The following is a 27,697-nucleotide window of genomic DNA, read 5'->3' on the forward strand; positions in this document are numbered from 1 at the left end:
TTCAGCCACTTCCCTACTATTAATACCTCGCGATCTCACTGCCGTGACCAAATTTTGAACACACGGCATCCTGTAAGAGAGGATGCTGCCTCTGAGCACCTGCCTTCCTCTGCTCTCTTGCTCCCCAACACCGATAAAACCCAGAGCTAAGCTCCTTACAGATGTGCCCGTTTAGCACAGCAGCCAGCTGGTGAATCACGAAGCGGCAGGACAGTCAGCTCCCTACAACACGACACAGCCCCTTACCCTCCTCATCCTCCCCTTAAAACATAGCGATTATTTATGGACACAGTTCAGTATGAAACACTAAGAGCAATAAAAAAGAAAGAGTACCTTATATGACCACAGCCAGCATCTTCTGCAAAGATAATTAGCAGCTCGAGGACAGCCAATTTACATGGTAATGAAAACGTTAGCAGGAAAGCCAATTAAAGTGGATTTACACAAGTCAAATAAAATCTACTTCATTACTCTCTTTGACTAAGGAAAATATCTGCCCTTTACCATTTTCCCTTATGTCTGTGTATGTGGCAAGCTGCCCGTTTGACTACAAATCCCTTTTTTCCACCACCGGTGACAGCACACGCTGTTCAATCACAGCAAACCAAGGGGAAGTGACAGTCCAGCTGAAAAGGACAGAGCAAGGTATGAAGAACCTGCTCCCTCACTGCATTACCCCTCACACTGTGCCCAGTACCTCAGCCAGGAGCTTTTCAGAGGCAGCTGCTTGTGACCTGGGCTCTGGTTTTAACGTCCAGGACAAGGGAAGCAAGGCCAGGCTTGCTCTGCATTTGGGAAACCATCACAGAAGACTCAGGCTGCAGGAGGAGAGGATTCTTTCCTGCTTGTTCTGGACTAAGCCCGGCCCCACCACAACGTGAACAAATGCCAAGTGACCGACATTGTCCGTACCTGCTCCCCTTTTCTTCTCTTGAGATTCGTCTTCATCAGCTTCCTGCTCGCATCATGCTACGGAAGTGCCATTTCCACCAGGTGCATGATTTCTGGGAAATCACCTCCTTTTCTGTGGGCAGCACAGCAGCGCTGATTTTTGTAAAAGATACAGAGAGTAAAAAACCTCCACAACAATCAGTGTGGTCACACACACAGAAACTTGGGAAGTAAAGAAAAGCGGGAGCTTTACTCGTTTTGTTTGTTCTCCACAGTATTAATGTAACTCATGACATTCTCAGTAGCTGTTAGCAAAGCCACTGCTCGAACTGCAACCAGCAGAGACCAACGTAAGCTTTTTATACTGCTGGTCAGTGTTGACTATTTAGATGCATACTTTGCAGCAAGAGCAGTGTCTCATTTTGGAACCGCAGAGCAGTAAGATAGGGTGGGTAAGAAATCTTCCTTCAGCACGTATACTTTTAATGCAAAGCATCTTTCTCAACTTTCCTTTAGGGAGAAAACAACAACCATATTTTACCAGCTCCTTATAATCTGATGGGCTTTGTAGGTAGGTGATCACTGAAACAACAGCAAAAAAAGGGAACCAAAACCGAAGTATTTTTTTTAGAATTTCGTCTCTAATAAAACTGTATTTTTATTGTTCCTTTTTTGGGTCCAAATTTGACATTTTCACCAGAGTGAAAAGTTGTCCTTTCCTTGATAGCTACACTGCCTAGCACCATGAAGCACAAATCACCGCTTGCACTACTGTAAAAACAGCAATTAAAAATTTGATTACTGTTGCTACCAGAAATACCAGCACAGGTACACAACAGTGCCGGACAACCCCAAGCAGGAGAGCTGACAAATTCCTGTCAGCGTTCCCTTCCTGCCTTACCATTTGTGTCTCAGCGCAGACAGCTCCCACACACCTCCTAGCCACACCTGCAGCTGGGTGGGATTAAGGACAGTGCTTGAGGTGTAAGAATCCGCCCAAAGGCTCTGTGTTCTGAATTAACACGACACCAGAGAAGCACAAGAGCTTACGGGTCTAACAGGAAGTGAACAAGAACACTGCAGCAGACCTATATGGCTCTACGGCCAGTGACTGTACATGATTTAGGAGGCACTTTTGCAAAACCTAAAAGCACAACTGCAAACCTGCTCAGCCTGGCAAAACACCAATGATGAACTGTACCCCTCAATGCTCTTGCCTTTAGACAAAGGGTAAGCATTACCTTGCTCCAGCACGAGACCATCACCGAGAAACACTGCAGGTCTTTAATAAACATGAACACGAAGCAGAGCCATCTTTTCACAGATCGTTCACCTTTAATACATTTTGTGGCATGTCTAATACATTTTTAAAAACACATTTAGTTACTGTATGTGGAAGAAACACCCTCAAAGTTAGTTTTAAAAGTTGCACATATATACACACAATAACAAAAAGGAGAAAGTTGTCTCACAAGTTCCAGTTACAAAACAGAGATGCATTACTCAACAAGATTAATGTTATGTCATTGATCTGAGTCCCTCGAAGCCACAGAACTCTATTAAAATCAATACAAGACTTGTCAGACTGAGCACAGTTATTAGAAGCCCTGTCTATTGACAATGAATTCAACGTACCTCTTACTTTGTGAATACAAAGTGTGCCGATATATTTACACGCTGAAGTCTGAACCACGGTGTAAACAGGATAAACCTCTAGAAATTAGGGAAGATTGGTACATTTTCTATTTGAAATACTGCCACCTAGCGTTCTTTCCTGTATCTTGCTTAGGGGAAAAATGCTCTGTGCTAGTGCAGTCCTGCACCTTCTCTGTACTGCTGTGAATTTTACTGTGCAGCTGCAGCAGGTCACAGCTCAACTTCCAAAGATGCATTTTCAAATACTTCTGAGCACTCGGGTCCAGGAGGATGCTGTGAGAAGAGCTGAGGGGGCCTCAGAACCTGGCAGGACTGCAATGGCCGCTGACCCCTACGCCAAGCCCACGCAGAACTGCAAGGAGCATTGCACACCTGGCAGCTTTCAGGGCCATAATTCCTAGGCCAGGAATATCAGATCCATCACATAAATGCTAGAGATGTCTTCAGCCTGTCATCAATGCAGGCCTTATTTAACAACTCATCAGCCAGGGGAGCACAGCCTAATCATAGCCTATGCTTGTCTTCAGAGAGAGTTGGGGGTGGAAGGGAAGGAAGGAAGGGGAGCACAGTTCGGCTAGCTTCTCTTAACTATGTTGCAAACTAGCTGTGCCTTTAAAAAAGTGGCTGAGCAGTGCCATTTTTTTCTAAAAATAATTATTTCTCATCAGTACTGTTAAGGTATCCTTAACATAAAGTCAAATAAGACACCACTAATTCTTTTGCTGTATCTACACCAGTAAACAGTTGGGCCTCCCAAAACCAAACGTTTGGGATCCTCTGCATTTTCACCAAGGCAAATTACAAAAATGCCTGTACTTGGGCCACTAACCAAAATGCTGCCTTCACGCACTTGGATCAATGTCCTCAGGCTTCTGTCACTCTATTAACATGGGCAGTAAACCAAAGCTTGAAGACAGCCACGTGCTTCTTCCCCCTTTTTACTCAACAAATAGCTATCTCAATTAATTGTTTCTGATTCTCAACGTAAGTCTTTAGTCCCAGATATATGTTGACCTTAACGAGACTGCCTGCCTTCAGAGCAACCTTTCCTGGCTAAAAGGAGATGCACAGGCACCCTCCACAGTCCAGTTATTACTCCAGAGGGACATCTGTATACTGAGTGAAACTTAGCTTCCACTGCCTCCCCATCCCTCCTCAGCCAGATTGCTGGAGAATTTGCACACATTCTGTCAACAGACCATGGTTACTCGAAGCCACTCGCTTTCTTTTTGCCAGGTTTATGGGAGTGTCTTTCAGTTTGTATTTCTTTTGAATATATTTTAGAAATAAAGTTAGAGAGGTCTCTAAGTTGGAGACGTACTAAAAATTGTTTTAGCAGCAGATACTACTGACATAGCATCTCTGGGGTTGTGCAGGTCTTCTAACAAGTGTTAGGAGAACTTACTGTGGTACACCAAATAGTGGAAATAAGCAGACAAGGATGGCAAAAACCTCAGTCTCCGAGGTCTGTGGCTAAAACATCCTGAATGAACTTCAGTGTCCGCTGGTACAGGAAAGCATTCTTGTTCTTTGGCTTACAAATATTAAGGTGATTCACATCCACTGGAATAAGGTCTCCAATACCTAACCCTGGGAGAGAAAAAAAAAGAAAAAAAAGATGAAGAAAAAACTACCGAAGTTTGTAAGATCACCTAGACTGAAAAGCACATGCTGCATTAGCATTTTATCTCTCAAAAGCAATTTCTCTTGCCTTCTGTTTAACTAGCTTGGCTCAGTTATTTTTTAAACATGCTAAACGCATCAACACATGCTGTCAATAACCTGATAGGCTGCACATTGCTGCAAAAGCCACACTGGTAAACCATTAGGTCCGGAGTTCTTCTGTCTTTATCAGGAACTCAGAGATGTACATTTCTCCATACAGACAACTTTGAAGAATCAAAGCTTCATTTAGCAGCACCCGGCCACTGGTTAAGTCCTAACTGCACTTTAAGCACTGACACGAACAGGGACAGGGTTTAACCCAGGGTACCCACATTCTGAAAAAGTCTAAATCAATACTGTTTTTTACATTACTACTAATTGCCCATATTCCTTAAGAAATATTGTGATGCGGAGACTAAAAAGAGAACTGGAGTGAAGCTGAAATATGCCACAGATCACTACACACATTTCCAGGGAGATTAAAACCTTGCCTTGCTTGGCTGTAGAATACAAGCATTCCATTTCCACTGGCAGATCTTGGGGCACACTATTGCATTGACTCTTTCCTGACAGCTATCGCTACTAGTTTACATTTCACTTAGGTTGCTGTAACTGCCACATTCCAGTTTATTATCTATTCATTCAATTTCCTGTGAAATCCTTCATTTTGCTTGGAACTTTGTATTTTAAGCCACACAAAATTACTCTGGAGCAGAATTAAGGTTTGCTTCCATGTGCACAAACATGTATGTAAGAAACACTGAGTATATGGCTCATCAGCCTGATTTCTGAAAAAAAAAAAAAGAGTGGGGTATCACTGAACTACCACGAACCCTAAAAATACTTTGGAGAGAGCTCACATGCTGCACTGTATCATCTCTAGAAGAGAAATATACTACAAAATCATTAAGCACACAGTGCAATCTTTTTTTTTTTTTTGCCTACTAAAGGCAAAACAGCTGAGAGAAATCTTCAGGAGGCAAACTATGTTAAACCACGTTAATTAACCACCTCAAATATGGAAGATAAAGGCTTCTAAACAATGAAAAGCAAGTTAGTGACTTTTTATTCCTATATACAGTTTGCTGATTTTCATTGTTATTTTTAAAAGGAGAAAATAGCTGGAATTTTTGGGAGCTTCTGAAACACTATTCAGCCTCCCTGTGCAAGGATAAACAACAGTTACTCATTATCATAAAGGCAAGGAATACACCAGTGTAACATTAGACCAGCTTTTTGCAATAAGCAAGCTTTACTGGCACTTGGAACAAAAACCAAACAATTGGTATTGTAAGACACAAACACAGCTTCCCTCTGATCTCAGCTGGAAGATTGTAGTTTAAATTCAGCCAGAATTTTAAACAAATAAACAAAAACCACAACAAAACATAACACGTGTATTTTTCTAGGTCTTTCTCCCTTAGAATCCTTCCTCATAATAAATGCCACATGAATATGTACAAAAGTAAAGAAAAGTTGACTTACTTGCTGATTCTAGCGGTACGACATGCAGTTTTATCATGCTGCCTATGTGTGTGGGTAAGGTTTCGGCAAAACTCAGCACTGGAAATTTCTCATCTTTGGCAAAAGACAGGAAGTCATCGTTCAGCTCTTTAAGGGCAGGTGAATCTGAAAAAGAGTAACATAATTTTTGCAGTGGTATCTTGAACAGAAGATCAGAACTTTTGTCTGAAAGACTCCATTCCCAACCAGATATTCTGGAAAAAATAAAGACTCCAGTAAAAGGAGTAGCTTTTTATTTTTTTTTAATTTATTTTTCCAGAAATCATATGCAACACATTGTTTACTCCTGCATTGCATGTAATCTATTTAGGATTCTGAAACTTAGCACGTTACCTTGCTAAATGAACTGACTCCCTTTCCCCTCCCCCACATCTGCCATCAAAAAAAAAGTTACTCGTCAATTCAACACAAACATAAACATAAGGAGGGTGTTTGTTGGGTTTAATCCATTTTTTTTCCTGATAGCATGATAAAAAAATTGATAAACATCAAGAACAGATTAGCACAGATCCCTGCTGTTAAATGGAAGCAAAGTGAGCATACCCTTGCTGAGTTCTTTAACCTCCACAGAAGGAAAGAGAAGATATCTGGCATTTATGGAATATTCAGCCAGCTGGGACCCATGGTGAGGTACGCTATAAAATATGATTCCTCTTGTGTTGTTTACAATTTTACCCATTTCTGGATTCTTGGAAGCATCCACCAGCATCTTTTTGACTAGAAGACCTGGCAACAGAAACTGAATTAATGCAGGAATTTAAACCACCATGAAAATAATGATCATGTTATATTATCCATGAAGCAACTAAAGCATATTCTTGCCTCAGTTGATTAGTCCTTGGTTTGTCAAATCTGTAAGATTAAGTCAGAAACAACGACTGAGACATTAAAATGAAATGTCAACGAATGACGCAAATCCATTTCTACCAACTTTTACGATTCGCTTTAAGCCTGCTAATGACATTTAATGTATGCCAGATCACGAAGAAAAATTTGCCTCTGAATTGCAACTTATGTGGATTTCAACTCATTAATTTTGTGTTTTTAAATCAACACAGTACAAACAAACAGGAGAAAAATCCATTCGGAACGTGTGTGCTACTGAATATAATGCAACAGGAAATTAGAAATCTATTCTGCATTTTCAGATCTTTGTAATTTTTTTTTTTTAACCTAAACTAAGTTTAGGTAAAAATCTAGGTTTTAAACCTAATTTCACCTAAGCTATTCAAAATAATTGCCTTTCAGACTGAATTTGGTAACCAGCTTATTCTGAAATGTAACAGCAGATATGTACATTCTATCAGACAGGCAAGATACTCACCACCCATGCTGTGTGACACCCATACTAGGGGTCTGTCTCCAATCCCAGCAGCTCTGAGCTTCTCAAGAAGCTCATTGCTCCTGTACGCAATTGACTTCCTGTAAAGAATAAAGAAACATGAGCACAATGAAGCATGAGTTGAATAGCAACATTAAGCAGAATAAGTTTTCAGTGCTGCAGGTTTATGAAAGTGAATTCAGTAGATAAAACGTTAATCACTTAATTATTGTTAATACATTGAAAACTAAAATTGTCAAAAACTTCTGCAATGTCAGCTTCATAGGGATGATAGGAATTTAAATACATTCAGCTTCTTGGTCTTGCCAGAAAGTGTTATTTTAATTTCATTCACTTCCTTTAGCTTTAGTTCTGCAAATCTCTTTTAAATATTTTAAAGGCAAGTATTTACACAGTTTTACAGAATAATGTTTTAATTTTACAAAAGCATCATCAATGCATAATAAACTTTATCCTCTGAACCAAGAATATGCCTAATATCTGACAAAAAATGTACTTTGCTAAACAATGCTCAAGTTGTGGAGCAAAATTATTCAGGAAATTAATAACTAATCACATGATCAACCATTACATTTTTAAAAAAAATCAAAGATGATGTCTGTAATACTTTTCCAAATAATTATCTCTAAATTCTTTGTACTAGAACAGGATAAAACCATAATGATCTCCACTTTGTAACTGATGAAAAGGATAAGTAAGCTACGTGTTAAAGGTTGAAAATGAATCTTCTGTGATAGAACCACAACAAAACTGATCCCAATCCCCAACCTAAGCTTGAAAGGGTGAAATCATCACTCCTTCTGTGCATGATTACTGTTACACTATGCAAGAAAGACACTTTGATAATGGAAACATCAGGATATGGGGGCAACCACTGTGCAAAGCCTAATTCACTTCATCTCTATTGGTTCTCAGCATTCTCACTAGAAGTAGCTCTAAGATAACACATACGAGAAGGACACTCAGTTGTTTTTTCAGCTAAGTAATAGGCTTTAGGATAGCTGAGGGACTTAAAAACCTCAGTAAAAACTACGTGTTTGTTACTGTCACTCTTCTGCCTGATTTCAAACAGAGTTATTAACAGCCACATCTTCCTTATTTTTTCCTGCTTATGTGTTTACTTCCATTCAATAATTGCATCATTTTGTTGTGTATCATTAGGGAGGAGGGTATTAACAAATGCCAAGCTCTCAAGCTCTTACACACATGGTGCTTTCTTTCTCCCTTTCACAAAACGTAATTAATTTTCAGATTCTTAATTTGTCAGCAATCACACATGTGCTTTTATGGAAGTCCATGAGTTGAATCTAGTTACACACTGATGTATCTGCATAACAGATTGAAGGATTCAGATTAGGATTTGATTCAAAGATCACTGAAGTCAATTACTGAGTCTCAAATCCATTCAAGCCAAATCATCTTTACAGGCTCAAAGTATTTTTATTTTTTTGACGTAACATGTTCGGAGGTAGTGTCTTCCTCTAATCTATCTGGTTCCTGGTCAGTAAAACACAATTCCTCTGTCAAGGGCAGTGGTTTTATTACACTATCAGACCAAACCTCAGCGTGAGTTTGAGATTTAATCAATTATTTCTTAATTTGTGTCTAAAACTTAATTTCTTAAAAAATCCTAGTTTAATAATGTCTAAAACACTCTTAATTTAAAACAATCTTAAAACAGTTGCTGCATTTCATCTGTCAAAGACTTATTGGAATCTCTTTCCAGGAAATAACATTTCTTGAATAAAATAATATGCTTTGTTTTACCATGAGTAAAAGTCACAGTACAGCAAACTGAAAGACAGTTGGGTCATTTTTAAGTTTAAGAAATACTCGCCTTAACATGCAAAACTGATGTTCTATTTACATCTAATAGAATGGTTTGGTGTCTGCTCTAAACATGAAGCAGAACAGGCTGTCAGAAATTAGGAAGTTGCATCAGTTTAAATCATGTGGTTAAAAAGCTCACATAAACATGACTGTACCCTAGTTTTTTCCAAGCTTGATTTTCAAATACAGCAGGAAAAGTTAATTTTACTGTTTCACCCTAGGTGAAACAAAGGATTAGCTTTATGGGTCTCCCTCTGGATCCCCCTCCAAGCTGCAGACATTTCATTTGTTACCTGTGAGGCTCAACAGGACATTTTGCTTTCCAGTCACTCAAACGCGTGTCATATTCCACAGAAATGATTCTAAGGGTGGGACAGTCTGAAGCCAGCCATGTCTAAATTAAAGAAAAAACACCAGCAAAAGGAGCTTATAATTGAAGTACTTAAACTCTTGCAAGCACTTTATAAGCAACGGAGCAAAGTTGTTATTATGAGGACAGCATCAAGCAAGATTTCTGCTCTTCATTAAAACCCAAATACATCTTACACCTACACTATTACTCTTTTATTGCATTCTGGCAAACTCCAGCCAGCTCCTTAGCCAAAAGTTGGCAGAGGATGGAGATGGATTAACTTGTGCATTCCTGGCTCCATCTCCTGGGTGACACAAAAATTACAAAGACTACGAAAGAATGATCAGTTCAAGTCTTAAAGAGGTACTTTGGTGGTTATGCCAACGTGAGTTGCTTGAAGCAGTAATGACTTACTTACCAATCATATTTATGCAGCAATCTGCACACATTGAAATACTCACACACTGACATAAGAAAACATAGTTAACTTGTTTAAAGATGTAATTTTTTGTATCTTTCCAAGCAGTAACATTCCATCAAAAAGAATGAGACCATGAGGTAGGTGGACATTGCCTCCTGTTTCACCAGCAGAATGATGTTGACACCCCTAACTTTAGCAGGGATTTTCCTTTGCAAGAACAACCTGCTCAAGATTTCAGCTTGCTAACAAAAACGTATGAGGAACTCAAAAAGTGCTACTTGCATAACAGATTAAAAGTCATTTGATTCAAAATAGACAACTGCCAGACAGCGTAATTCTAGATTGTCTGGATCATTTCTCCTTAAAGAGAAAACATCAATTGTATGTGAAAATGTGTGGGTTTTTTTTTTTTGTTTTTTTTTTTTTTTTTTTTTTTGTTTTTTTTTTTTTTTTTTTTTTTTTTTTCCTTTTTTACCTTTGGCCAGCACTGGCTGTACTCCTCTTCCACTTCTGAAGCCTTTTTATCCAAAGGCTGGTCAACATCTTGCTGTCGCCAGGTTTTAAATGCTGCTCCCAAAAGACCGTGAACAAAAAGGATATCTGCTCTGATGGGCTGACTGATACAGAAAGGAACTTTTAAAGAGATGCGTGGTACATATTCTTTCAGCAAATTAAATTTACACAAAACATTTAACCTAAGGGGTACCAAAATGCTATTTCTAACACCATACATGATTACCTGTCTTATGAAATATGACATGTTGTTCATGATATTTCAAAGAGGATACTCAGATCAAGACAAACAACAGGGATCCACCCAGAAGAGCTATACAGAAAGAGGTATGGAAAGTACCAACCTCTTATTTCATATATTTCCATAACGAAAAATGCCGTTCTCTGCACCTACTATTGATGCAGCTTAGTAGTTCCTGCTTTGTCATCAAATTAAGACTTTCACTAACTGACTCCCCTGTATTCAGTGAGTAGCACCAATGACCCAGGGAATAATAGTTACTAAGTGACATACCACGTTGGAGACTGCTTCAGTCCCAGATCAACAATCACTACTAAAAGAAGCTGATGAACAATCACTATTAAAAGAAGGTGAGGCTTCTTTTACTGCAGCCTAGGCCAACGTGCAGCTGCCAGGAGAATAATTGCAGGGCACTGTGACTCAGAAGACAGCCAGTGCAAAGGTTAAACGTATGCAAAGCAATAATTCATCTCATGATTCGTGTCTGGATTTTCCAAGCAACACAATAATACTCCTCTCACAGCTATGAGCTGCTCTAAAGCACTTCCATTGTTCTCTTATTTGAGGATCTAAATCAAAGTCACCTCAACCCACTGAAAAGCCAGAGGAGCAAGTGACAGGAGTACAGCTGCATTCTCACTCAACTCTTCTGAAGTTTTAACTGAATGTTATAGCAAGTAACTAAAAGTCCAGCACGCACAATTTCTTCCGCTTTACCTGCTACGATATTGTGGATGTAAGATGTAAACACCATCTGGATACTTCTCTTGTACTGTGTCTCTGTCTAGATTAGCCAAAGCTCTGGATGCATGAGAAGACTGAATGACATGTGGGGATTTCATTACTTCAGCAAGCACAGAAACCCAACCTACATTGAAAAAATAAAGCAGTGGGTTAACTAATTAGAAACATCAGCCAGACAAGAGAACTCAAATATCATCCTTCAAAAGCAGTAATTGTGAAAATAGACATTAGAACATAAGAGTGGTAATATCACATCAAATTATTTCAACCCACTCCTCTTTACTGCAGGAAAGCCAGCGCTAGGTAAGTGGAAATGCTACTATTAAAAATCCAGAGTGGTGAGGAGGCAATGTATTTTACTACTGCTCAGCTTATGATCAGAAGCAGAACCTCTCCTCCAAAGGAAAATAAAGTGCATCAGCAGGTCAGCACAGTAGTCACAGAGAGAGAACAGATCTCAACTCTCTTTTTGCAGGTAAGATGCAAGAAAGACAGCAAACAGAAATGTCCCCAAGAGAAAATGAAACTTGAATCACAGGAAAAAGAAAACAACCCACCGGAATCATGGCAGGTGGAAAAACTGATGCTTGCTGTGAACAGCCATTTCTAATTTTAAATACCAGAGTGTGCAAAATTTGTTTAGGGAATTAAAGGGTTTTATTATTTACTATTCTAACAATAATATACTATTTATATTTGTCAAACATAAGAGAATAAGTGACAGAAACTTTTGAATACATTCCTCAAAGTTTTAAGTCATAGCTAACTCCAGAAAAAACAGACACTTTATAGTATCTCACCTAACAAAACTTACAGTTTCTTAGATATGGATGAATATGTTCATAGACTACTGAGAAATGCAAAGGAATATCTTTTACACAACCACACACACACACACACACACACAAATACAGCATTTAAATGTGTTAAGAGAAAACTGAGTCAGATTGATTGTATGGATCTGTGATGAATGAGGAAAAAACATTAAAACCTAGGTAGACAACAACCAACAAAATATTCAGAGCACACATCCACACAAAATGGGAAAAGGGTGAAAATTTGACATAAAATTTTTTCATGAAGAAAAATTTCCTAAATTAAAAATAAGCTTGCTCCTAGAGTGGACTGAAGAATATTTTAAGTGCTGCCAAAGATCTTGCAGAAAACATCCTCAGCAGGGGATAACTGGGTAGATAACTGGGTAGGGGTTAGGCTGCAAACTAAAACAGCTGTGAGAACATGATGCACAAGCAGCAGGACATGAAGGAGCCCACAGGCACCAGAAGTTACACAGGCTCATCTCTGTCTCCTACCACTGTAACGGTTCTGGTTTCTCACACTCCAACTACCTCACGGAGAGACAGCAACGCTGCTCCTGGCAGTCCCCAGGTTCCCCTGCTCTTTCTCTGCCTCTGCTTTCCTCTCCACCACGGTGCAGTCTCAGCATGAGGACTGAGCAGACTGGGAAAATCACCTCTCGTGATCTGCTGACAACTCCTCATTTGATGCAGCCCATGACCCTGTTGGCTTTTTGGGCTGCAAGCGCCCACTGCTGCTTCACATCAAGCTTTTCATCCACCAGTACTCCCAAGTCCTTCTCCACGGGGCAGAGGTTCTTCCTTCCCATGCATCACCCAACAACAAATGGCAAGTCTTAACGGCTCATCATCAGCAGCATCTAGCTGCTCATCTCTGGAGTCCAGTTCAGTCTAAAATTCTGTTTATACTAACAGCTTTGTCCCACAGACCTCCTTGCTCTTCTGTTTTGATCTCTTCCTCTATATATATGGTTTCATCAGTCACCACAGTAACATAAGAATGGTCCTACAGCTCACAACAAAGGCCTTTGCAGTCCCAGCTGTCCTCTAAGACAGCAGTAATGGCAGTTGTGGAAAGATAAAAGAACAATAAAAGGACAAGTAGATAATGCTGATTTTCCACTAAAACTTCTCAGCTTTCTGCAGTCAGCTCGGGGTTTTCTGAGATATAGACAGCATCTCTGCATTTTTCTTTCCATTAATTTTTCTAATCAATTTTTCAAAGCTCTGCAAGTCTTCAGCAACCACAATATTTTGTATCAAGTTTGAGTTTGGTTATATGTTATATGGAAAAAAAAAATACTATTTTAAATTATCAGAAGTTAAAACAAACAATGTAAGAGAGTCTTTGGTCCTGCATTACAAAAAACAGCAGATGATCGTTCCCCCTTTGCCTTCTCTACCCCAATGAGCACTTTACAAATCTTCACCATATTCTCCTTCAGTTTTCTTTTCCAGGAAAAGTGTCTTTGTCATTTGTTCTTTACACCACAGACATTGCAAATTTTCAGTCATCCTCATTATCTTTCCTTGTACCTCTGCTACTTCTCCTTTTTGCAAAAATGCACACCGTGGTTAAGAGGTAGATCCCAGCCTGGATGCATACAAAAAGCAGAATATTTATGTTTCCCATTTTTCTTTTTATTCTTTCCTATCAAAACATAGGGAATTGTTTGTTTGGTACAGAACAAGAAGGAAGAACTTCACTCTAATCTCTAAGGGTTATTAATAGAAGGGGCCTCAGAGCAAAGCTTACCAGAAGTTACTTGCCTAACAAAAGCAAGGGAGAGTGGGAAGCCATGTTTTACTTTATTCCAAAATGTGAGGACTACAAGCTGGTCCTTCATGAGACTAAAACACTGTCATTTAAAATGTAATATCTATAAGGTAGATGATCTGTGAGAGTAGGAAATTCAAAAGACTTTTGCTAGTAACCTGAACCAAACATCAAAAATGTCCAAGTTTTCACCATTCATTAAAGACCTCTGCAGCACTGACATTTATTGGCTAGACAGCATACAGAAGTTTTTAAATCGACAGTCTAAACTATCTGGATGTTTTGTGTAAAAACAAACAAACAAGAGAGACACACACACAAAACATATATAGAAGACACACCATTAACACAGTCCTTTGCATTTCACAATAGTGCTGAATCCACTGAAAAATTTAGAATAGAGACGTAGCACTCAGCCTGCTTGCACTTGCTTTCTTTCCTTTTACCTGCACGTACTATGGATGAATGAAGGCGTTCATCCAAAGCCATATTTCCAATAATACGAATTATGTTCCTCTGTATTTTTGCAGAATCTTTACGTAGTTGGTATATCCTCTGTAGCAGCTGAAGGCCTCCTTGAGCTTCAATTTTGTCACAGTGAGAAGAAACCTGGCATCATATAACAAATACAGCAATAAGTAGATGCTCTGCAAAAGGTTTCTCTGTGATGCTTTTAATACAGGAAATAGGGAGCTTTTAGGAGCTGATGCCATACACAGTCCTTACTACATAAAAATTCTTATTAATCTAGCATTTATAATGTCGTAGTCAAAAAGGGAGTAAATATTTTAATATGTTAAATTACAAGCATGCTTTCTACAGATTGACAACTTGAAAGATGCTGAGCATCATCGCTCTACTCTCCTCCGGATCTATGGGAGACGAGATCGCCATCCACTTGGCAGCTGAAGTAAAGTTCAAGAGTCTGAGCAGAACAATCATCTGCACTTGTTAAAGCACTAAGTCAGCAGGACTTACGGACGTATGCAGACATATTACAGGGGAACTTTTCCAGGCTAATTAGAAATAAAAACAGAACTTACAGATAACTTACCCACATGATTCATATCAGTCTCAGTTGCCTGAAAGCTCTTACAAATAGATGAGGGGTAGGAGACAAGAAAGTAACTCCTTCCCAGTACATGGGAGCCTTAGAAAGGAGTGTTTATAAATGTAGATTTTCAGTTGTAGAAATATTACCTTAGAATGTTGCACTAAAGCTTGCAAGCAGAAGAGTTCTACTGTCTCCGAAGGAATTTTACTCAGTGTCTCACAATATGGAAGTCCATTTCCCCCAAAACACCATAAGCCTCCCTGAAATGAGTATCAGTAAAAATGATAACACATTCCAAATGGTTACATAAAATGAGCATTTCTAAAGTAAAATGTTAAGTGTGTAATGATCTATAGAAATTGCTACAGAGTGCTCAGCATATACGCATTTTTAAATGTACAAATTATACAGCAGCATGCCATAAAAATGTCTATTTTTAACTGAAAATATTAAATAGATTTTCAATCAGAAGCCTCTATAGTCTATTAACTTCAAAACATACAATAAAGGGAGAAAAATGTAGGATTTTATTCACGTTAATGAATGTCATCTTTTGTTTGCTTAATGGTAAGGAAGAGAGATTCAGACTTCAGCTAGACTTCCATAGTTTCAAGAATGAGAAGAGGAGGAAAATAAGGTCTTCAACACTTAGCATAGTCTCAGAAGCCCAGTCTGTCTCAATCACGCAGTAGGAAGATCAGCATAACTTTGAGAAAGAACAATTTTAAGAAAAGGTTGGATGTGGCACTCAGGGACATGGTTTAGTGGATAATGTTAGTGGTAGGGGGACAGTTGGACCAGGTGATCCTGGAGGTCTTTTCCAACTTTAATGATTCTATGATTTTTTAGGACAGTATGATTATGCAAAATGTTTCCAAGTGTGGCCTTACCAGAGATCTTTTTGTAGCAAGAGCCCTTGCTGTGTAAACAATAATAGAATCTCAGTGTAAAAATATTACATATTGTTTGTGTCATAGGAAAGAAAGAGTTCTTGCACTCTGAAATCTCTAAATAAACCCTGTTAGACATCGTTATTACAATATGACAGTTGAATCTTCTTAACAAAAGAACAAACAACGGTAAGATGAAATGTGAAACATCACTTTATGAATACTGCAAAGGGAAGGAAGTATTCTGGATAAAATGCTGAAATACCTGCTTTATGGAAGGCTTGTAGATAAAGATATCATCTCTTACTAGACCAACTAGTGTAGCTGGGAAAAATAAACAACCTTTCAAACACACTGACTGTACACAGAAGAGATTTTACTAAGTAGTAACGTCACAATGTCTCTGTATTCCTCTTCCTCTTACAATGCTCAAAAATAAGGAAATAGGTTTGTATCTTTGAGCTCTGCAGGAACAAAGAAACCAAATAGTTCTGTTCTGCAGATGGAAACTCACCCTTTGAGCAGCAAGAGTCTGACTACTTTCACGTAAAGCAAGAGATGTGAAGTACTGGACACATGGATCAAGATCGGTCTGAGGTAAAGACACTAATAACAAGCGAAGCTGATCTTCTATGAGATAATCCTGTGAGAAGTAAACATAAAATAACTGTTAATTCTGTCCAAAGCATGAAACAAAACATGATACAGAAGAACAAAAAGATCTTAAATAATTCAAGCAGCTAAATTAATATGGCCTGGACTTCAGTGCTCTGCAACTTGGGTTTAATAGTTATACTCCTGTAAAAACTTTGAAGAATGGTAATTCTAAAACCAGACAATTGATTGATAAAAAATAAGATTTAAGCTTCATACTTTGGTGGCCTTTTTCTAGTAAGTGTGGAAGGGAAAAAGAAAGAATGGGATGCTCTTGGCACAATAAGCTTAAAAGTTCACCCATACCTACACAGTAATTTTGATGCTGCTGTATTAAAATGGCTGTGTAAATTACTAGTCAAAACTACAAGCACTACTACTATTTTAACCTTCAAAATATTCATACAGGTACTTATTTAGTAATCCATTGTAGGTGACAGGAGAACAGATTCAACAAAGTAATTTTATTTGCACACAGACATAGAACTTCTAGTTACTCTAATTCTTGCTACAGAGATGGGAGATGTGTCTGATGTGCAGAGCAACACTTGCTGACAGAATGATTTCCTTCAACTACCTAAGTAACAGGTTGGTATCTGTAACTCCAATCACCCAGCAATCATACTGCTGTAAAAATAAAGCATATACACAACCATATACTAGTATAACCTAGTACCTCAGGACTGACAGGTACAGATCCACCATCATGTAATGTTACAGAAATAATAAAGGAAAAAAGTCACTACCAATCAAAGCTGATTTTCAGAGTTTTATTGTCTAAAATGTACAGGTATTCTATGACAGTGATGGTTCTATGATTCTCTTCTATGACAGTATCTTAGGCTTCTTATCTTAGGCTTTGTGTGCCAATTCTGTGTATTTAAGAAGCTGACCTGAAGCCAGGATTGCTCAAACCATCATATATACATTCTTAGCGATTAATATAAAACCAAAGCAAGGTCAAATCTATGCAATACATTGGTAGCCAAAAGCTGGGAAAAAAAAGAGGTGGGCCTATAGCATGCCTAGATATAAAGAAAACAAGTCAGGTAGACATCACTGTACATAAAGAGGATGGGGAAGAACTGTATCTCCAACTCAGAGTCTCTGAAAGCATTCAGGAATTTAAGACAGGTAACTTAAAGCTGTTCTAGACATTAGAAATTTGCTTAACTGATTGATCTGCATCACCGTATCACAGTACAAAGCATTTCTGCAGCTAAAAATCACACTAACTGAACTTTCTGTTGGAATACTATTCAATTAGATCTAACAAGGACTGTGATAAATCAGTTAAAGCTTAGTTCATAGTAATAACAGCAAAGTTCATCTCCAAGCACTTTCTATGATTTCTAAATGCAAAAATAAGTAGCTTAAAATATCAAAAGGAGACAGATTTTTTGGTGAAAAGCAGGTGTTACTATATTGGTAACTCAACACGTTGGATGAATTTTTCCAGGCAGCAAATTTGCCTTGCACCTGCACTTTGCAGTCATATGGTACACTCAAAACGGTTTCCATACCTACATAGCCAAGGTTACAGCTGCGTGCCAGAGCACTATTCAGAGCACCACACTAGCACAGAGAGGATGCAAGGTCCTCCAGGAGTGCTCTCTAGATGTAGGATTCTGTCAGAATCAACAAGGCAACCTGAGATGACTTAATATAATACTGCTTTGCATTGCCTGTCAGGTACAGACAGGCAGAGCATGCATCAGACTTGTTGACTGGAACCAGCTTCACTGCTGCTGAACGTGTAATTTTCTTTGACGGTATGTCTGAATAATTGATCAAACCCCCGTTCCTAGCTTGTTGCATCACACCATTCACTAATACAGATATACTCCAGAGGTGTACCACTATATTATAGTTTTGTGTTTTGGTCTTCATTTCAGTACCAATTTTCTCCTCAAGAACTCCAATCAGTATGGTCACAAACAAGTAAGCAAAAATCAGTTAATACCTACATTTCATTTACTTACATTCTTCGTTTTTGGCAGTGATGGTGGAGGCAGGAAAAAGCGAAGATCGACATCTTTGGATCGAGCCAAACCTATGGCAGTCCTCTGATCACAGGCTTGAGCAACCGTACCATACTGATAATCTGTAGTAAAAGAACTTCAGTGTTAAGGTTAAAACTGACTGTAAAGATGTCATTTGGTTTTAAATGTGGTTTCTGATCCATTTTGTAACTGTACTTGAAAACAGAATAACATCTCTACAAACTACTTAAATAAGCTCTGATTTTGGAGTCACGAATTCCAAAAGGTGAAACAGCAGTTTCTGTTGGGTTCACCCAACAGAAAGACCCAAGAACTAACAAACGGGAACTGCTCTCCGCCACCAAGGCAACATCATTCTAACTGGTGATTGCATCTCACTGGTGGGGAAGCAGAGAGAGGCCTGCGCTGCCGATACATACTCTGTATGAGGGTATTAGGAAAAAAAATTGCTTCACATGTAAATAAAAACACATTCTAGACCAAGTTACAGAACATATTACCCTCCTCACAGCTACCGGCCTTTTTTGGTGTTGGCAGCCGATTTGCAGGAGCTAACTGAGACTCGTTGAGTTTCTGAGCTGAATTAAACTACATCAGCATACATTACCATGCCAGTGAGTGTTCTTCGCCAGATCTTGTACAGCCTGCAGTCGGACCTCTTTGTTTTCTGACTGAGTCCTTTTCAAGAGGAGCCATAAGGCACACTCATGATCTTCTCCATCAAATGTACTGAAGTGTTCTTTACCAGAAAAGGAATTAAAACAAAATTATTATTATTAAATAGCATTTTAACAGCCATGTTTCTATTCATTGAATAAAAACATCCGTTCCTTCTAATATTTCAATATTAGCTGTTAACAATAATTTGTAATATTTTAACATTAAACTGGTACAATAAATGATGACAGAATTACAATAGTAAAATGCTGATCTTTAAATTATAATAGGATGTTTTTAATTCGGTTTAATGTCATCAACCTGGTATTCTGTGTATCTGCTACATACACGTACTGGCTGGCACTCACCAACCAGATTTACCAGCTTCCAGTAAGAGCTGAAAACGGTGAGCAGCTCTGAGGCTCTGACCTTGAACAATTAATTTCATAGCACTATACTGGAGGTACTTATTGTTATAACCATTTAACAGATAGTTACATGAGAATAGATAGTATGCCTCAGGAGCAATTTCTTAATTAGAATTGAATTTCTTATTTTAAATTCCTCTTAAAAAACAGTGACACATGCCTTTATAAAAAGACCATGCTGCTTTTAGTTAATGTTGGCAATTCTGATGAAAGAATAACATGCTTTTTGAAAAGGAAATTTTAGCAATTATTTCAACTCCAAAACACCTTTCATAGAATCACAGAATGGTTAGTGTTGGAAGGGACCTTAAAGATCATCTAATTCCAACCCTCCTCCCACCAGACCAGGTTGCCCAAAGTCCCATCCAGCCTGGCCTTGAACACCTCCAGGGATGGGCATCCAAAGCTTCTCTGGGCAGCCTGTGCCAGGGCCTCACCACCCTTACAATATAGAATTTCTTCCTAACACCTAATCTTAATTTACTGTCTTTCAGTTAAAAACTGTTACCCTTTGTTCTATCACTACACTCCCTGAAAAAAATCCTTTGTATATGACATTTGGGTATCAAATATTAACTTGGCATCGTAAGCTTCAAATCTCTTCTGAAACAGAAAAGCAATCTCAAATTTCTTCTACAAAGCTCTTCGCAATCATCACTTTACTTACTTAAAGAAAAAGAATGGTTTCAGTACATATAAAATCAATATTATGTATTAATACAGGAAGTTATATTAAAAGCTATTAAATAATATTTCCACTGTTTCAAACACAATATAAAATGCTAAGTTTTTAAGAAAAAATATTTTACCTTCTAAAAGGCTTAGGTTTTACCATTCAAAATCATAATTCATGGATAAAGCTGTGCCTTTAATACCTACCATTAAAAGGTCTCCAGAAGAGTTTAGCTTCTGCTTCTAGAATTTTCCTCACTGCTTTATGGATTTCTTTTCTGGCATGGTATGTGATCCCTACAAGAGTATTTTCAGGTATTTTTATTTTTTATATATATATATATATGCATACATACATGTAGCTATAATGTAGCTATAAAGTACATTATATATAAAGTGCATATAGGACTATATTAAAAAAAACAGCTGGCAGCTTAAAAAACATTAGGTGACATTGTGAAGGATATTATTTTTTGTAACAGATCTCAAGAAATATATCTTCCTTGATATAAAGGTGAATTCCAGAAATAATCTATTCTCTTAAAATTTTATTTTTAGATTCCGAACAATTACGTATCTTACCTTGATATTCACTTGGATTTAGAGAAGATGTTCGTATATATACATGGGATTTTAGTTTTTCTTGATGTATAGCTTGAGTATCGATTTGGAGTAATTTCTTTAAGGACAGAACTTCATATGTAATGAATACAAAACCTCTTTAAATAAAAGAGAACTGTACATGAATATTATTTAAAAAAGAAAAACCACCGCAAAAATGTTATCATTTTATTATAAATCATTCTTTCTTCAAAAAGATCAGATTTTACCAAATACATGAGTCTACAAATTATTTCAACTCAGCACAGCATAGAAAAAAATGAAATAAAATAATAATTACCAGAGAATATGCTTCAAAACTATATTCTATCATTACATAATAGTCACATTTTTTGAAAGTAACATGAATTAAAATTTTAACTGTATACATAAGTTACATATAAACTTGTTAGTTACAACTTACCCTAGTACAAGAGATCCAGTTACCTTTGCAACTTTTCCTTGAAAAATGAAAAAAATCACATCAAAGTCATGTGTATCATCTCAATACAAATAGTTAGCATTTGACCACCAAACAGTAAGAATTTCAGTAATTAAGAGTAAGATTGTTAATGTTTTTCTATTTCTCTATGGCTTTCGGGAAATCTCTACCTGAATTTAAAAATAATGAAAATATGATTCAGTTAGAATTTCCTGCTCTCCTAAACTCAGCAATAAAATGCATCTCATCAATGCTATGTACTTTGAATGCTATTACCTATTCATTGTCTAGGTACAGGAATTAACAGTAAAAATTCTGTCTATATCACTAGCATTCACTTGAGACTCCATGTTATTTTAAGTTCACTTTTCCTTACATTACTTGGGTGTTTCTTCACTATATGTGAAAAGCCCTGCAGAATCACCCTAAGAAAATATATATTTCAAATAATTCCATTAGGAAAAAAAAATTATAAAGGAAAGAGTTGAATAAATGCACGCCCCTTGCAGCAATCTCCCTTTAAATCCAAAGATTCCTGTCAGGTTTGAAGTATTTGTCCTGGACAGAGTTCAGCTGATTATCTAGATGTAAGGATCTCAATCCAGAACAACTCTATTAATAACAGTAGCAGCAAACCCAACAGAACATATCTCACCTATCATGAAAAACTGATTTTCTTCAGCAAGAACTGGGAGGTTTGCCCCATACCCACTCTCTGCAGGTTCTGCCTTTGCAACGCTTTAAGAATATTGGCATGTAGACAAGAGGCAGCTACATGCTGAAGAAATAGCTGGCAGAGAGGGTTTGAAGAGGGAGAAAATAAATAAATAAATGCAGTGCTTCCTGTCAAGCAGAAGTGGAAATGTCCTATCTTTTAGTGCTGGAAAATAAACTTTAGAGTTGTAAGAATTCTAGTTCTATACAGAAGGCACTAAAGAAAGCAGAACTTAGCAGAGAAGATTGTAGAACTAAAATCAGTAAATAAGGAGAAAGAAACAAAAGACATTGAAATGTTGATTCAAGGGTTGCCCTGTGACTAACAGTTTATAGATACAATGGTTTCATTGCACTGTAGGTTAAGAAAAAAAGAAAGAAAAAAAAAAAAAACATGAAAAATTAAGTTTAAGACTGTAATTTGGGGAAACTCTCATCATCCATGTAACATCCTGGTATCGTTATTGCTAATATTGCTATGCGAGGTTAGAAGCAGACATCCAGGTCAGGCAAATAAAAGCTTCTGATCATAAATTATGCAGAGCTTTAGATCTTTTTGTAGCATTTAATTATGCACAGCAGTATGCCAATACAGATTTCTTCCCTTTTTATTAGCACCAGTGAACGATACTTACAAAACTGTACTTACTTATGTCATTCCAGGGTAAGGTTTTTTGGGTGGGTGGACCAGAGGTTATCTGTCTACAGCAAAATATACAGTAAGCAGCCACTGACATTCTGTTAAAAATAATAATAATTTTTAAAAAGTAATTATTGATTTGAGAATTACAACAGAAAACCTGTCGTAGTTTCCCCCCCCCAGTCTTTTTACAGCAAAGGTCACAATAATAAAGGTTGTAATAAACAGCAAAGGTCATAAACCAAATTTATGTCATTTTGCTCGACATAAAACACTCTAATTAAACTTGTCTAAAAACTCCTGAATTTAACAGGCTGCACTTCAATCACAGAAGTCTACAGCAGTGTTTCATGCAATTACGTGTTACTGTTGGTATTAGTAAGTATGCTTCCCCAATTAACTTCTCTTTTCCTACTTCTTAGTAACTCTCCCTTAAACACCAGATATGGTCACATCTCCATGAAGACAGCACTCGGTATAACACACATTTTAACACAGCTCAGTAACTGACTGGTTTTAAAGGCCTGATTTAATTGATTCTGTCTTAACACATGTATTACTTTGAGTCAAAACGCAGTCAAAATCTATTATTTTGACTTCCTAGGCTCCAAGAACATAGTTTTGTCATTAAAGGGCAAATCAGACTAACATTTATGCGTTTATTTTGCTGACAGAACACACTTCAAGAACACAAAAACTCCACAGTTAATGAAGGCTTCATTTTAACCTCTGTGCAGGGAGCTCCTGTGGAAGCATAGCTGTGAAGCATTAAGAAACAGGGCAATTCAATTTAGGCCTTTACGTTTTATCTATAGAAGAAAAACTTACCTAAAGTTACAAAAACATACAGGTTTGCTTTGGCTACCGACAACAACAACCAAATGGTGCGTGTTGCTTCTGCTGGAGGCTTTGCCCAAATCCCTAACAGCCTGAATGAATTTTCAGTGCAAGAATTGCTCGGAAATCCACCGGGAACGTTAAACATTTACAACAAATCGCAAAACACACGAATCTGTTGCTGCGAAATTGACATTTTATCAGGTGAAATCTGAGCGTTCGCATCGACGCGCTTACGCTGACGGCGAAATACTACGCGAATCTGCGCAAACAGGCTTAAACCACGCCGCTACCGATATTTAGCACACTTAGCCAACGATTATGTTGAAAATACGGGTGTTCATATATCAAATACAGCCTGCATTGCCCCCCGCCCCCCCGCTACCTTCCGCCGGCCCCGCCGCTCCCCCGGCGCAGCGCCGTGACGCCAGGAGCCGCCCGCCCGCCCCTCACAGCCGCGGGGCGAGGCCCGGCGCCTGCGCAGTGCGCGCGCGGCCGGAACGGCGGGGACGTGCGCGCCTGAGGGTGCGTGCGGGGCGGGGGCGGGGGCGCGCGGGGGCTGAGGGCGCTGCACCCCTCAGAGCCGCCTCGCTCAGGGCGGGCGGGTGGCGGGGTGCCGGGTGCGACCGCGGCTCCTTTCTCCGTCTCCATCTCCTTCTCCTTGTCCCTCCAGGCCGGCCCTGCCTGTGTGAGCCCAGCCCGTGCCTCCCGGGAGCCGTGCGAGAGCCTGCGAGGATGGTGAACGTGCTGAAGGGCGTGCTGATCGAGTGGTGAGGGCGCCGCGCCCTGCCGCGGGGTTTTCCTCCCAGGGTTTTGTTATTTTCCACATAAACGCTGCCTTTCCGCTGTTGTTTCTCCACCGTCACACTTTCCTCACACGTAGTGTGTGGTGGTTTGGCGCCTGGGCCGTGTGTCGTCCCTTTAGTGATTCTGGAGGGGAAATTATATAATTTTCCACCCTTATTTTCGTTAATTCCAGCCCAAATTCCACGCAGGGCTGGTGTGTGGCTCTGTAGGCCATGCTCTAGGAGTAGCACTCGTGTAACGTGTACCAGTCAGCTGTTGACACACGCACAGGGCATCTATTTAAACACAGTTTAGACTAAGGATCTGGTAATTGCTTGCCTCCACATTAAAGGAGGGTTTTGGAGGCATTACCTATCACTACATGGCATAATATATCTGCTGTATGCTTAAACTGTAAACATATTTACAGGATATAACAGCAAAAGGGCAGAAGCAATGGTGTGCTTGCTGTATTAACTTCCAGGCTGACTGGACGTGGGCCAGCTCACGTCTGGATATCTCATGGCTGTGTGTGAGCAGCTTCAGGCCTGAATTTTACCATAACAAAAAGCTTATCTGCTCAAATTTGTCCCCACTGTGGGATGTTGACAAACCCAAACACAAGAAAGTGTCTATATGACTATGTAAGTGCTTCGATGATTATGTAAAGGTGCCCAAAGCAGAATTACTGACCAACAAAGCAAGAAGTTTTAATACCCCACACAGTTAGTACAGTGTTGTGTGTTGCACCTTATTTGTTTTTCATATACTGAAAGATCAGTCTTCTTGTACAGCCTCATGGCCACTTTCCTGTTAGTGTTAGAATGGAACTTAATCATCCTCCCTGGAAGGGAAAGGAATCTTCTATCTGATAACAACCCTACGCTGTTTGTTATTACAGTTTCAACAGGCCCTTGGGAAACCAATCTTTGTGTTGGATGTTTCTTGTTTTCTCCCCGGCATTGCATAAGGGTAGCCACTGACTGGGCACAAAGTTCCATCCTAGAAGAGAATGCAAGATTCTTGCAAAACTGTCCTCTTGTTTACGCTTCAGATATAAATTTTTTACAACCCAAAATTTTGAGGGTATTCAAGAAAACAAGTAGGCAGAGAGTGGGGAAAAAAAGATGCTTCTGAATGTTTAAATCACACAAACAAAACAGTGAAATGCTGATACTGGGTAGGTCTTTCTCGATGTTATTCCAGTATATAGCTAAGCTGTTCTTGGGACAAAATATAAAGGGTTATAACCTTCAGATACTGAACAAGGTCAGTGTTTGTCCTGTAGTATACTTCTACTGGCACTGATTACAGCTCTGAATGTTGATTATGTAAAAATCAGTCTGCGTATTGCCTAACATCGGACTGGTCATACCAATTAGGACAAGTGCCATCTAGTACCAGTAGCATGTTGGTAAGATACAGCTGAATGAAACAAGCAAAAAGAAACCTCCCTGCACCCGTCAAAAAGGGGGTGTGGAAGAAGGCTGGGAACCACATATTTCTAGTATCTGATTTTTCTTAAATCTTTTGTGTCATCTTTTACTTCTCTTCTTACATGCCAGAACACATAAAGAATAACTTTGCTAAAGAAGATGGAGATTACAGACTTTCACATTCTCCTTGCCTCAAAATTATTTTGTACTTTACGGACTTACCTTGTTTTAATCATACTTGTACAAGTTTGAGGCTAATATTAACGATTGCTTTTTGAGTTGCTGGTGGCTGAGCATGGAGAGGGGTTTGGTTTCATAGTGTATGGCTTTATTGTCGTATCTATCTTAGGTGAGGGAATGTTGATCCTTATACTGCATTTAAAAGAGACAATTGACCAAGGAATTCTTTTGAGATGGCGTTGCCAATTACTACTTTGCCAAAACAACCACATTCATAATTTTAAAGTGTTCTGAGCTACCCAACTGCAATTTCCTGCACATATTCATGCTCCAGTTATTGCAACCCAATACGAAGTGTTACCAAATCCCATTCCTTTCCTGTTTTGTTTTTTTTTAAAAAAAAAAAAAACTGAAAATAATATTATGTCTCAATTCTTCAAAATTGCAGTGGATCAAAGCTTATATTTTGAAGCTACTTTTTCTTTATCTAGCTGCTCAGTATAATGCATCCATCTCAGTTATGTAATTTGCATGCTTCTGAAATGTTCTCTCCTATACACTTACATTTAACTTCCAAGGTGATATCATGAAAAAGAAGAGACTGTTAGTTGGAGTGGTAAATGTACAGTTCATATACGACCATGTGACCACTTGCTTTCTATGATATTCTACTTCAAGGTGTTTGTTCTGCTGGGTTTTGGTTACACTTACACAAAAATGTGCTTCAAAGTGCTATTTCTGAAAACAGAAATGTAAGTTTAAACTCACCTTGTTAAGGTGAGGCTTTTTTTTTTTTTTTAAGCTACTTGTGTAAATGCAATGTAGTGGCACTTCTCTGCTAATCAAGCAGCCCATTCTTTTTCGACATGGTTATAAATTATGTTTTTATCTCTACAGTAACCAAAACAATTTTATTTCCAGAGAAACAACTGTTTCAAAAGCTTCATAATCTTATTTTAAGATTGTGAGCAGCTCTTGACGTTAGTGTTATTTCCCAAACAACTTTCGAAGTGTCTTAAAAGGGTGTGGGTTTTTATTTGGTTTTAGCTGTATCTTATTGCAATGAGACAGAATCTGATGTGTGTTTGTCTCTACAGCGACCCAGCAATGAAGCAGTTTCTGCTCTACTTGGATGAGTCAAATGCGCTGGGAAAGAAGTTCATCATACAAGACCTGGATGAAACTCATGTCTTTGTTTTAGCCGAGTTGGTTAACTTCCTCCAGGAGAGAGTGGGCGAGCTGATGGACCAGAACTCTTTTCCTATTACTCAGAAATAAAAAGGCTGGAGAAATGAGACTACTGCCAGTTTGGGAATAGTGAATTTCAATAACTTGGGTTGTTACTGTTTTAATAGATAAATTATGGTTAGTAAGTTCTACCTGAAAGTGGCTATTCTAGAAAACTGATAATTTTCAAAATATTCTTGAATTTTGTTTCTCACTTTGAAAGATTATGGTATCTTTATTAAAATCCATAAAATGATATACTTGAGGTTTTGCATAGAGTGTTTTTTTGATGCATGCTTTCCCTTTTTCCTTTAGGATTATCTTGTTAAATGGTATGACCCAAAAATTAGAGTGGTGTTTCAGTTTTGGAATGCTATATGAACTTTCCTGACAAGTTATATTCCTGTGGAATTGATGAAATCTGGTTATAGTGTGACTGATGGAATGTAAAGAGTATCTGTTAAAGTATCTGTGCTTGATGGAACATCCCTGTAAGTTGAAGGTACGGTCAGAAGAAATCGGATATTGTTTTAATTTAATGAGTTTTATACATCAAACATTTCTGTCAAACATTTTACAGATACCTCATAATAATTGTCTAGTTTTACTAAGGCTATGGTTTCTGTGTTCTGGGTTTGGGGAGTTCTGGTGGGAATTTAGGGTTTTGTCAGGTAGAGGCAAAATCTGTTACCCTGCATCATAA

General features: G+C 38.4%; 2 protein-coding genes across 3 annotated transcripts; one reads left to right on the top strand and one right to left on the bottom strand.

The window, feature by feature from the left end:
* Nucleotides 1-2,216: 2,216 nt before the first annotated feature.
* Nucleotides 2,217-23,772, bottom strand: SERAC1 (serine active site containing 1). 2 transcript variants are annotated; one of them, XM_032185218.1, is made up of 17 exons: nucleotides 23,751-23,772; nucleotides 22,538-22,626; nucleotides 21,157-21,193; nucleotides 20,715-20,851; nucleotides 20,340-20,429; nucleotides 18,983-19,114; nucleotides 18,355-18,476; nucleotides 16,233-16,361; nucleotides 14,975-15,088; nucleotides 14,221-14,383; nucleotides 11,153-11,303; nucleotides 10,157-10,298; nucleotides 9,202-9,302; nucleotides 7,061-7,158; nucleotides 6,280-6,462; nucleotides 5,698-5,841; nucleotides 2,217-4,137 (listed from the first exon to the last, which is right to left on the bottom strand). In XM_032185218.1, exons 2-17 carry the CDS (start codon nucleotides 22,623-22,625, stop codon nucleotides 4,001-4,003), a joined length of 1,968 nt encoding a protein of 655 aa, XP_032041109.1. In that variant the 5' UTR covers nucleotide 22,626; nucleotides 23,751-23,772; the 3' UTR covers nucleotides 2,217-4,000. The 2 variants fall into 2 exon arrangements, with proteins under 2 accessions (XP_032041109.1, XP_032041108.1); XM_032185217.1 differs by lacking the exon at nucleotides 23,751-23,772 and adding an exon at nucleotides 23,357-23,717.
* A 61-nt stretch (nucleotides 23,773-23,833) lies between these two features.
* Nucleotides 23,834-27,259, top strand: GTF2H5 (general transcription factor IIH subunit 5). The gene is made up of 3 exons (XM_032185293.1): nucleotides 23,834-23,890; nucleotides 24,039-24,135; nucleotides 26,865-27,259. Exons 2-3 carry the CDS (start codon nucleotides 24,101-24,103, stop codon nucleotides 27,043-27,045), a joined length of 216 nt encoding a protein of 71 aa, XP_032041184.1. The 5' UTR covers nucleotides 23,834-23,890; nucleotides 24,039-24,100; the 3' UTR covers nucleotides 27,046-27,259.
* Nucleotides 27,260-27,697: the final 438 nt, after the last annotated feature.

Source organism: Aythya fuligula, chromosome 3, assembly GCF_009819795.1.
Source record: "Aythya fuligula isolate bAytFul2 chromosome 3, bAytFul2.pri, whole genome shotgun sequence".
In the NCBI taxonomy this organism is placed as follows: Eukaryota; Metazoa; Chordata; class Aves; order Anseriformes; family Anatidae; genus Aythya; species Aythya fuligula.

Bases quoted from the DNA above. Each gene is read 5' to 3' on its own strand.
- SERAC1 (XM_032185218.1), bottom strand. From the start codon at position 22,625: ATGTCAGTGGCTGCTTACTGTATATTTTGCTGTAGACAGATAACCTCT. The intron at 19,115-20,339 runs GTAGGTATTAAA...TTTCTGGTAAAG, and splicing joins CTTCTGGAGACCTTTTAATG to AACACTTCAGTACATTTGAT. The intron at 16,362-18,354 runs GTAAGTAAATGA...TACTTCTCACAG, and splicing joins CACTGCCAAAAACGAAGAAT to GATTATCTCATAGAAGATCA.
- GTF2H5 (XM_032185293.1), top strand. From the start codon at position 24,101: ATGGTGAACGTGCTGAAGGGCGTGCTGATCGAGTG. The intron at 24,136-26,864 runs GTGAGGGCGCCG...TTGTCTCTACAG, and splicing joins AAGGGCGTGCTGATCGAGTG to CGACCCAGCAATGAAGCAGT.